A 10817-nucleotide genomic window follows, 5' to 3' on the forward strand; every position below is an offset into this window, starting at 1 on the left:
TCTTCCGTTTTATAAAAGGAACAGTCGAATTCCTACTGGAAGCGACGTGCGCAGGAGAAGGCTTTGTAGACGCCGGCTCGGGTCTGGGATTTAAGGAACTGAATTTCGACGGGTGAAGACAGTGGGAAGAGGCGGTGGCACGATCCTCGTTTCACAGACTAGGAAGTCGAGCCTCAGGGGAGTGACGGGGCTTCTCCGCAGAAGAAATCGAGGCTAGGAGGACCCAGACGAGCGGCCACAACAGCCTCAGCGGCCAATTCAAGTCAGCCGGCAGAGGGCGCAGGGCGCAGCGAGCAGGCAGCGCCAGATCCGCTGGGGCGTGGCCTTCTGACGCACCGTCACAGTTCCCTCTGTGGCCACCCATTGGCTCCCTCTTACCGCCCTTTTCCGGGGCAAGGGAAGCTAGTAGCGGAGCCGGAAGTGAGGCACCCTCGGGCTCGAGACAGAGGCGGCGTTTAAAGCTGAGCGACCCAGTACCACTGGGACGGCCAGCTTTTCCACTCAGGCTCCTCCAGCCTGAGCCAGAAGACCCCCTCCCCCAGAATTCTGGGGGCCTATGGAAGGGAGCCGAGTCGGATCGCGAGGTACCCAGAGCCGACAAACCCGAGCCACAGAGTGTTGCCAGAAGCCCCGCCCCTAGGAGTGATCGGAAAGCCTCACCCATCCGGGTGAGGAACCTGGAGGGACCGCCTCAGGGCGGAGCCCGCCGACCATGGCTACGCCCCCGGGGGCCGGTCCTGCAGCTCTACGCTTCGCCGCCGCAGCTAGCTGGCAGGTTGTGCGCGGACGCTGTGTGGAACATTTTCCCCGAGTACTGGAGTTTCTGCGATCTCTGCGCGCTGTTGCCCCTGGCTTGGTTCGCTACCGGCACCACGAACGCCTTTGTATGGGCCTAAAGGCCAAGGTATTGGAGCAAGTAGGACCTGGAAGGGGAAAGAAAGGGGCGGGATGCGAGCACCTGACAAGGGCCCACAGCTTGGGGATGAGACTAGTTGGAAAAGGTCAGCTTGCCCCGAAGTGGGGATTCTGAATTCAGTACCATACAGGTGGTGGTGGAGCTGATCCTGCAGGGCCGGCCTTGGGCCCAAGTCCTGAAAACCCTGAATCACCACTTTCCAGAATCTGGACCTATAGTGCGGGATCCCAAGGCTGTGAGTAATCCCCGGAACAAGCCCTGACCCCAGTTCAACTTGGTGCAGCAAAGTTGCTCCTCCTGTCTACTGGATGTTGGTGTTAACTTCTCTGTCTTCTATATCCTCAACAGACAAAGCAGGATCTGAGGAAGATTTTGGAGGCACAGGAGACTTTTTACCAACAGGTGAAGCAGCTGTCAGAGGCTCCTGTGGATTTGGCCTCGAAGCTGCAGGTGAGACTGGTTTGAAGGCTATTATGTGACTATTTTCTCTAACCCACCTTTTTTTTTTTTTTTTTTTTTTGAGAGGGAGTCTTGCTTTGTTGCCCAGGCTGGAGTGCAGTGGCACAATCTCAGCTCCCTGCAACCTCTGCCTCCCAGGTTCAAGCGGTTCTCCTGCTTCAGCCTTCTGAATAACTGGTATTATAGATGCCCAGCTAATTTTTGTATTTTAGTAGAAATGGGGTTTCACCATGTTGGCCAGGCTGGTCTCGAACTCCTGACCTCAAGTGATCCTCCCACCTCGGCCTCCCAAAGTGCCAGGATTACAGGCGTGAGCCACCGTGCCTGGCCACTAACCCACTTTTGATCTCCTACTCTCCTCTGCTGCAGGAACTTGAACAAGAATATGGGGAACCCTTTCTGGCTGCCATGGAAAAGCTGCTTTTTGAGTACTTGTGTCAGCTGGAGAAAGCACTGCCTACACCGCAGGCACAGCAGGTTTCATTGGGGCAAAACATGTAAGAGCAGAGTGTGGGGTGGTTGTATGAAGGACTGTGGTCTTTATACCTCTATCCCTGCCCACAGCTTCAGGATGTGCTGAGTTGGATGCAGCCTGGAGTCTCTATCACCTCTTCTCTTGCCTGGAGACAATATGGTGTGGACATGGGGTGGCCACTTCCAGGTACTGGGAATTTGGAGGTGTAGTGTTTAGCATGAAACCTTTTGAGGCAGTCCATTGGAATGGTTCCATGGGCTCCAGGCATAAGAAAGCAGTTATTCTGTTACTATCTGTTCTCTTTATAAGGGGCCTCATTTTCTTTTTCAGAGTGCTCTGTTACTGACTCAGTGAACCTGGCTGAGCTCATGGAACAGAATCCTCCTCAGCAACAAAGACTAGCACTCCACAATCCTCTGCCAAAAGCCAAGCCTGGCCCATGTCTTCCTCAGGGACCATCTTCAAGGACGCACCCAGAACCTCTAGCTGGCCGCCACTTCAATCTGGCCCCTTTAGGCCGACGAAGAGTCCAGTCCCAATGGGCGTCCACTAGGGGAGGCCATAAGGAGCGCCCCACAGTCATGCTGTTTCCCTTTAGGAATCTGGGCTCACCAACCCAGGTCATATCTAAGCCTGAGAGCAAGGAAGAACATGCGATATACACAGCAGACCTAGCCGTGGGCACAAGAGCAGCCTCTACTGGGAAGTCTAAGAGTCCATGCCAGACCCTGGGGGGAAGGGCTCTGAAGGAGAACCCAGTTGACTTGCCTGCCACAGAGCAAAAGGAGTGAGTGGAACAGAGTTGCTTCTCTTTACTAGGAGCACATTCTTTGCCTGCCTTCCCTTCATCCTATCCTCTGCTTGCTCTCACCTCAGGAATTGCTTGGATTGCTACATGGACCCCCTGAGACTATCATTATTACCTCCTAGGGCCAGGAAGCCAGGTAGGTAGTCTGAGTCAGGATTGGATTAACAGCCTCCTCTCCTGGAGACTCTCAAGAGCCTGTGTTCATCTAGAAGTAGTAGTTTGATTCTGGTTTCCCTCCTACAGTGTGTCCTCCATCTCTGTGCAGCTCCATCATTACCATAGGGGACTTGGTTTTAGACTCTGATGAGGAAGAAAATGGCCAGGGGGAAGGAAAGGTGAGTAGGAAGAAGCAGAAAGCTGGGGAAGGCGGATGGGTAGAACAAGACTGAGAAATCTACATGCTTCAGAATTCGGAGGGCTCAGGGAATGGTTTCAGATGGTAGGATCTCCCTGCTCCCTTCTGTACAGGAATCTCTGGAAAACTATCAGAAGACAAAGTTTGACACCTTGATCCCCACTTTCTGTGAATACCTACCCTCTTCTGGCCATGGTGCCATGCCTGTTCCTTCCTATGACTGTAGAGACAGCTCTAGACCCCTGTGATAGAACTAAAATGCCCTTTGTACTCTGCCTGTCTCCTGCCTCTTCAGCTCTGCAAGTAGTTTAGTAGGAATGGAGTGGAAGTCCAGGCTTGGATTGCCTGACTACACTGCTAAAAATATTTGTAATGCTTAATAATTAAACTTTGGATTTGTTAAAATACTGCCTTGATGTGAAAGAGGGGAATTAAGGTTTCCGTAAGGTCAGCATAGGCCATTCCTTAGAAACAGAACTGGCCCTTCCAAACTGGAAGGATCCCTTTGCCTTTTTTACTTCCCTTGCTAAGTGTTGTTCAGCTGTGCCTAAAAGGGTTAGCAAGGTTGAGAGCCTGGAAGAGAAATGTCCTTTAGTATTCTGGAAATATGTGTCCTAATGCCAGAATATACTTTGTAAATTCTCATGCTGCCAGATTATCTGGGGGTGGTGGCACTAGAATGGAGATACTTCATGGGAATAATACTCATTGTTCTTGACCCCACTGGGTCAGTGCTGACCCTACCACCACCCACTCTGCAACAGCATCCAGATGCTAGCCTTGTACAGAAAGCCCCAGCATCTCTTTACAGTCAATGAGCTCTCTCTTTATTGAGGTATCTCAAATATACAAACACTTCAGAGCTTTTTAGATATGTGAAGGTCCCATTTAGTGAAGCAGATTAACAAAACATGATTCTAAAAGCCTGCCTCCTCTAGACCAAGGTCATATAAGAGACTTATGTACCAATCAGCATCTTTTCCTTTTAATAATCTTCAGGATGTTGGGTCCCCAGATTCCCATTTGATTATCTTGCGTCATTTTCTCAGACTGTTTTCTTCCTTGCTTCCTCCCCAGTGAGTGTCTTGGGCATTTTGTGTGTGCAGACAGAGAAGTACAGAGTTACTGCAGGAGCCCTCAGGAGTGAGACAACAGGAAATGACAAAGTAATACAGAGCTGCAGTAGCTGGGATGGGTGAGGAGCCCACTTGGGATGCCCCATGGTAGAGTACTTGTGCCTTGGGAGGGTAGAACTGCCCAGGTCTAGCGCATCTCACTGAAGATTGGATTCACCTGCTGGGTGACTCGGATGAAGGTAGTTCTTCTGCTCAACTCTTTGAGCTTAGCTGCTCCCACATAGGTACACGTAGAGCGGATCCCTCCTAGGATGTCTCGGATGGTATGTTCCACATCTCCTTTAAAAGGAACTTCCACTGTCTTTCCCTCTGAGGCTCTTAAAGTAGGAAAAACTTTATTATCTCCTCCTGGATTCCTTAAGTCCAGGGACTTTTCCCTAGACCCTAGCATTGAGCCCTGGTTCACCATGCTTCTCCTTAGAACTGTACCATCCCCCTCTCAGCAGCCATGAGTTCTGCCTCCATACTATTACTAAGCTCCTGGGCCTCCACACATACCTGTACTCAGCCACGCCCCCAGCATACTTCTTCATGGCCATTTCAGAACTCATTCCATAGAAGAGCTTGTACTTCTTGCCGTCCCTCTCGATGAGCTCACCACCTGACTCACTATGTCCAGCCAGCATGCCACCTAGCATCACGAAGTCAGCTCCTGCCCCTGCCACCATCATGGAGAGGGGAAAGAGATTAATCTGGCCAAGGTGTTCATATGGCCACCCTCAAAAGCAACTCACACCATATTCTCAGTCCTGACAATGATCCCAGCATCTCCCTCTTTCTGCTTCCCTAGCTGACCCACAATCCATGCAGGTCTGATCTGCTCTGGCCTCTATTCCTCAGTGGGTATGATTTCCCCAAGATTTAAAAAAGAGCCTCTGGAGAGTCCCTGCCTGGCTTTCGCTTTCTCCTTTTGCTGTTTTTACCATCGTCTGGTCATTTCATTTTACTGTGCCCAGCTAAGTAAGACTCATTTCATGTGTCCCAAGAGCAAAGATCCCCAACTTTAATGGGAGCAATGGTCTCCTGGGAAGCTGTGCAAAATGAAAAATGCAGATGTGCTGTCCCATTCCTCAGCACCTAATATTTTTAGGTATGGCTGGGGCTCAGGAGTCTGCACTGTGCAGCAATCTAGGAGATGGTCAGATGGCCCTGGCCCACACTTGGAATCTCAGATGTCCCCTGCTGGCTGCCCCAGGTGATACCATAGACTTCAGAGTCACTAATTCATATTATGAAATAATCTGAATGACTTCCTGAGCCTCTCTCAGACCCTCAGAGGTGACTCATCCTCTTGTACAGAATCATCTTTCTGTGCCCTCAAGCTTCTTACCAAAAGCCTTGGCCACATCCCCAGGACAGCTGCAACCTCCATCCTGCAAAGTAAGAGCACTATGAACACAACATGGATTTCCCAAGCCCTCAGCGATGTCCCAACAGCCCAACTCAAAGCCAACAAGAACCCGGGAATTCTTTTTTTTTTTGACGTGGAGTCTCGCTCCGTCGCCCAGGCTGGAGTGCAGTTGCACGATCTCAGCTCGCTGCAAGGTCCGCCTCCCAGGTTCATGCCATTCTTCTGCCTTAGCCTCCCGAGTAGCTGGGAGTACAGGCGCCTGCCAACACGCTCGGCTAATTTTTTTGTATTTTTAGTAGAGACGGGGTTTCACCATGTTAGGCAGTATGGTCTCTTATCTCCTGACCTCATGATCCGCCTGTCTCAGCCTCCCAAAGTGCTGGGATTACAGGCGTGAGCCACCGTGCCTAGCCAAACCCAGGAATTCTAATCCATCTCTGCCACCTCCATACCCTGCAGAAACCCAGCTCATACCCTACCCTGCCCTTGAGCCTTACTGAAATGATGTGGCCTTTGAGGCCATGAGCAGCATCTGCACACTCCATTACTGCACTGAGCTGTGGATACCCCACTCCAGTTTTCTTCCGAGTAGTACACACAGAGCCTAGGAAGAACATGACGAGGTTGAGAATGACGTGCTCCACAGGTGTTTGCCACTGAAGGGGTAGCCAGTGGCCCCAGTGAACCAGCTTACCTGGCCCAATTCCCACTTTGATGATGTCAGCCCCAGAAAGGATTAGCTCTTCTACCATCTCTCCTGTTACCACATTCCCTGCCTGAGACAAAGCAATTGAAATACAGCATCCTTAAGGCCAGAAACAGGAGGTCATGTATTGTCACATACAGTATGTGTGGACTGTGACTTTCCAACATTATTACAAAGAAAGGATACCTAGGTCCCCTCTACTGGGCCCTCTGAGGGCTTTTACACTAGCCACTTCAGAGAACCCTGCTCCCTACCCATACCCATTCCCCCAACACCAAGCCAAGGTAGGGGGTGAGTGGCCAATGTCACCATTGAACCTAGGGTAAAGCCGAGGTCCATGATGCACTTTTCTAAGGCAACAAGGTGCTATGATCAACAGGGACACATGAAGTGGCATGGAGGAGCATTCAGTGAGGCAAAGGGAACTATTGGACCAGGCTCACATCTGATTTACAGTAGATTTAGCTCCCCTTCCTCAAGAGACCCAAACATATACTGTCCTTAAGCCATTCTGTCATAGAACCTGTCTGGCTTCAGGGAAGGCTAAAGACCCATTTGACCAGTTGTATTGGCTTTTGATGGTCAGTAGACACACCCCTCAATGCTGTGGAGAAAATGAGGGCCACTCTTACAAGCTTGTAAAAAAAAAAAATCATTTTTCCTTTGACCCCTTTTATGTGATTGTAGTATGTGTCCATTTCAGTGGGCAGATGTCTATGTATCACAGGTATGTACAGTGCACAGATGTTCCATCACGGTTTGGTGAGTGACATCAGGGACATGAGATTTACAAAGACTATGAACCAAGGGTCAGACATACTACACTGACCAAATAGACATTTTCAGCTTAGAACTATGGATAATCATCCAGTATCATGATTAAATGGACTAGGAATACCATCATGCAGCAGAGGAGAAATGGACTGATGTAGCAAAATGGAGTGGCAGGAAAGTGAAAAGACAAAAAGGTACCGACTATAATAGAAACATACCATGATGGTGTGCTGGGGGAAGCGCTTCCGTACATCTTTTACAAATTCAACAAAGTGTTCGGAGTAGCCATTTGCCACATCCAGGCATATATACTTCACCTGGGGAATAGCTTCCAGGATCTGTTCCAGCTGCTCAAAGTCAGAAGCGCCTGTGCCTGAGCTGGCAGCCAGATGCTGTGGGACAAACAGAGCCATTGGCATATCAGAGATGATCTGGTGGGCAGCCAGTGGCTCAGTGGTGAGGGTTGGTCCCCAGAAAGACAAAATACAATTGCTAAAAAACTGGGATAAGGAAGGGCGCAGGGTATGCCCAGTGTTACCTCAAGACAATCAGGATTCTGGCCAGCAAACTCTTGCCACTCTTCAAGGCTGTAGTGCTTATGGACAGCAGTGAAGAGAGAGAACTGGGGAGAAGACAAAGAAGCATCAAAGGGAGAAAACTTTAAGGTCTTTTTTTCTAGAAACAGACCTATTCTATCTGAGGGAGGACATGATTGAAGTTGGGGAGGAAACAAGTCGAAGAAGTCAGATTGAGCTGGGATTTGAGTTCAACCTGTCTTCTCCCTACAAATACCAGTAAGGCTTTTTACCATAAGCTAGTACTTGTCAGATTTCCCACCCAAGTACTGAGTGATCTGGGTTGGATTTCATCTGCCAGCACATTCACTGCTTCCGACTTAAAAGCTGACAAGCTGCTGGTGCAGTGGGACAGATGGCAGACATGAAAGAACCATGAAGAGGCTGGATGAAACCTGTGTTTCTCTGCACTGACTCAGCCCCTCCTCCTAAGGTAACCTAGTACTGAACTATTTTTGGTTATGTTCTTGTTCATTTACCAGCAGTAATTCAGTAGGTCTGGATGTTCACCAAAGGTAATGGCTTAAGGTTGATAAGAGCTGATAAAGGGCTACCCTATCCTGTCTCCATCTCTAGTGGAAAAAAGGACAAATTTCCTAGTTGGAGACATGGATCAAGCTAAAAAATCTGTTTCATTCAGTCCATTTTAATAAAGTTCAAAAATATAATGACTCATCAAGCTCATATTCTCTAGCTCAACAAATTGCAAACAATATCCCAATACTTTGAGACAGGCATTCAAAGGCCATTGTGAATGCTGGTGTTTGTGTTTTACGTGTCTACATGCAAACAGACAAGAGACGGCAGTTGGCTGAAACAGCACAAATCTTGCAACTGACAAGAAACCCAAGGAAGTCATGTATTAGCTAGCAACAAGCAAGTGCTCTACATACGTACTCAGAGATCAACACTGTCTAGCTAAAGCTGGTATCGAATTCTGCTTTCTCAACAAACATTCTATCATCAACATACTGATAAGCAAAGAAAAGTCACTATAGGATAGGAAGTCAGCAGACGTTGGAGATATACTAGCACAGTGTGGCATGATGAGCACATCAGATTACATACCAAGCTTAAAAAAAGATGTTTGCTTGCATCCAACCTTTTTATTACAGTGAGACTTGGCTCTTATCTCTAAAACCTGATTTCTTTACCTCTCATCAGCAATACTAAAAGCCAGGCTCCACATAAAGCATCAAGACAGTCCCCAAAAAGGTTCATGTATTACAGCATGTCTGTTAACTCTGCAGTCAGAGTCACCATTTCTGAATTCTACTGGTCAGGGCAGATGGACAGTGGGCAACAGCAAGATTCCTAAGCAGTTACTGAATGGCAATACAAATAAAGTAAAAACAAAACTGTATAACTATCAACCTCAAAGAAATGACAAGACATTCCACAAAGACATAGCAATCAAAAATAGAAAAAAGGATATGAGGTCCTTAAGACTAATGGAGCCACAAACAGTAGCAGAATTCATCAACCAGGGCTACATGGATCAACCAGCAGAGTGCATGTTCTCAGAGTGCCCAGGTAACTCTCTACCTTCTCGCAACAAGTATAGAGGCAGGTAATAGTACTGATAGGAGCAGCATCTTCCATTTCAAAGTGAACAACTTGTATATAAGAAAAACACATCCCATTTGGGGCACATCCCAGAAACTCCCAGGAACCTAGGACTTAAAGAAGAGGAAGATTAAAAAAAAAAAAAAGAATGGCAGAAGTATTATTTTATTAATGAATTGTTCTTATTAAAGAAAATTAATAAGCTGCTTCTACTAGGATCTTCTAGTTGGGATTTTTGAATGCTTAAACTGTAGTTTCTGGACGAAAACAGTGAAAGCTCAATGTGGACAATAGTGTAACTGAAGGGATGCATGTGACTGGGAGGGGGTGACCTGGGTGGTGGGAAAAGTTGGCAAGGTGTACAAACTGCTAGACAGGACAAAAGGGAAAATTCTGTTCATATATCAGAAATGTGGGAGCAAAACTTAGCTTTGAATCACACTAATTCAGAGAGCCTTTTGAACTTATCGGAAAAAGGGACTTTAGTAGTGGAAAAAACCGTAAATCAGAGCATCCTGACTGCTAACTGCCAGAGAGCTGACTGGGCATGGGCGTGGGGATGCAAACACCTCTGCAGTCAGCTGGGCTAACTGGACACCAATAGGGATGGGGCATGAGGAAAGCCCTACCTTACAGAGAACCTTGGCCATCTCAAAGGTGCCCACAGTATCCATATTGGCAGCAATGATGGGAACCCCAGTGTATGTCTGCTTTGAGTTCCGAAATGAAAAGGATCTTGTGAGATCCACCTACAGATATGAACAGGAAATTGAGCATTTCATTAATCCACAAAACGTACCATATTAGGACAAGGACAGGCATCTTTCTTGGTTGTGGCCCATCGGGAGCGTGGGGTCAAGAAACAGCATGTAGAGAAGCTTGCTCACCTCACTTCGAGACTTGAGGGTACTGCGTTTCGGCCTCAAAAGGACATCCTTGAAGTCTAGTTTCACATCGTTGTCAATATGAGGCATGGCGCTTAGCCTTGGGGTAGCGATGAATCTGAGGGCTGGAAGGCAGGAAGTCATTAGGAGCAATCTTCCCCTGGGCTTTAACGCCCTGTTACGGCTGGCGGGCTCTCCTCGCTTAAGCTGTGGAAGGTCGGGCAAAGGCCGAAGTGTGGTCCCTGAGGCCTGTCGCCTCGACCCATCCCGTGGCTGCGATTTACCCTAGGGCTCCATCCCAGGTACTGTTTGTTGAGGAGAAGAGCTGGGAAGGGGTTGTGAGAGACCCTGACGGTGCATTCCTTACCCCGCTACACTTCCTTCTTCCACCCCGGCAAAGAGCAATGGGGCAAGAGGCTGACCTAGCGGGACGAAGGAGTGTTGGCGACGGGGGGCGGGGAGGGTTCATAACTAGTTTCCGGAATAGGGGTACTCACTTCCTGTTGCCTTGGTCCAGGAGGCAGTTGACGAAAGACCACCTTGCTTAGCAACTAACCTCTGCAATCCCGCTGAGCCTTCTGGGCCACGCCAGGTTCCTCTAGTAGCCGGCGAGAACTACTAGCCGACGAATTCCAGCTTCGGTGGCGGCCGGGCGAGGCCTTCTGGGTAACAGAGTTCACGCACTGAGGTTGCTGTTGGATCCAAGCGTGGGGGGGCGGTTAGACTACAATCCCCAGGGGAAAACGGGCGGGACCGCCCGCTGGCACGATGGGAGTTGTAGTTCGTTCTGCCCCCACTTTTCGCTAGCCCGG

At 48.8% G+C, this 10817-nt stretch overlaps 2 protein-coding genes across 9 annotated transcripts; one reads left to right on the plus strand and one right to left on the minus strand.

Annotated features, from left to right (window-relative positions):
• Positions 1-362: 362 nt before the first annotated feature.
• LOC105477865 (TERF1 interacting nuclear factor 2) lies at positions 363-3418 on the plus strand. The gene is made up of 9 exons (XM_011734719.2): positions 363-904; positions 1047-1151; positions 1265-1366; positions 1745-1852; positions 1940-2036; positions 2181-2637; positions 2727-2794; positions 2902-2993; positions 3127-3418. Exons 1-9 carry the CDS (start codon positions 713-715, stop codon positions 3259-3261), a joined length of 1356 nt encoding a protein of 451 aa, XP_011733021.1. The 5' UTR covers positions 363-712; the 3' UTR covers positions 3262-3418.
• Positions 3419-3817: 399 nt separating this feature from the next.
• LOC105477857 (guanosine monophosphate reductase 2) lies at positions 3818-10734 on the minus strand. 8 transcript variants are annotated; one of them, XM_011734700.3, is made up of 10 exons: positions 10562-10734; positions 10009-10130; positions 9751-9870; positions 7519-7602; positions 7199-7372; positions 6195-6276; positions 5998-6104; positions 5480-5522; positions 4648-4807; positions 3818-4466 (listed from the first exon to the last, which is right to left on the minus strand). In XM_011734700.3, exons 2-10 carry the CDS (start codon positions 10093-10095, stop codon positions 4277-4279), a joined length of 1047 nt encoding a protein of 348 aa, XP_011733002.2. In that variant the 5' UTR covers positions 10096-10130; positions 10562-10734; the 3' UTR covers positions 3818-4276. The 8 variants fall into 8 exon arrangements, with proteins under 8 accessions (XP_011733002.2, XP_011733000.2, XP_011733001.2 ...); XM_011734698.3 differs by having other exon boundaries at positions 10503-10734; XM_011734699.2 differs by lacking the exon at positions 10562-10734 and adding an exon at positions 10373-10490.
• Positions 10735-10817: the final 83 nt, after the last annotated feature.

The sequence above is a fragment of the Macaca nemestrina genome, chromosome 7 (assembly GCF_043159975.1).
Source record: "Macaca nemestrina isolate mMacNem1 chromosome 7, mMacNem.hap1, whole genome shotgun sequence".
Lineage (NCBI taxonomy): Eukaryota > Metazoa > Chordata > Mammalia > Primates > Cercopithecidae > Macaca > Macaca nemestrina.

Excerpts from the sequence above, each read along its gene's own strand:
- LOC105477865 (XM_011734719.2), top strand. The coding sequence starts at position 713 with ATGGCTACGCCCCCGGGGGCCGGTCCTGCAGCTCTACGCTTCGCCGCC. Across the intron at positions 1,853-1,939 it reads CTACACCGCAGGCACAGCAG|CTTCAGGATGTGCTGAGTTG; the intron begins GTTTCATTGGGG and ends CCCTGCCCACAG. Across the intron at positions 2,638-2,726 it reads CCTGCCACAGAGCAAAAGGA|GAATTGCTTGGATTGCTACA; the intron begins GTGAGTGGAACA and ends CTCTCACCTCAG.
- LOC105477857 (XM_011734697.2), bottom strand. The coding sequence starts at position 10,149 with ATGACTTCCTGCCTTCCAGCCCTCAGATTCATCGCTACCCCAAGGCTA. Across the intron at positions 7,373-7,518 it reads AGAATCCTGATTGTCTTGAG|CATCTGGCTGCCAGCTCAGG; the intron begins GTAACACTGGGC and ends TTTGTCCCACAG. Across the intron at positions 5,523-5,997 it reads TCAAAGGCCACATCATTTCA|GATGGAGGTTGCAGCTGTCC; the intron begins GTAAGGCTCAAG and ends CTTACTTTGCAG.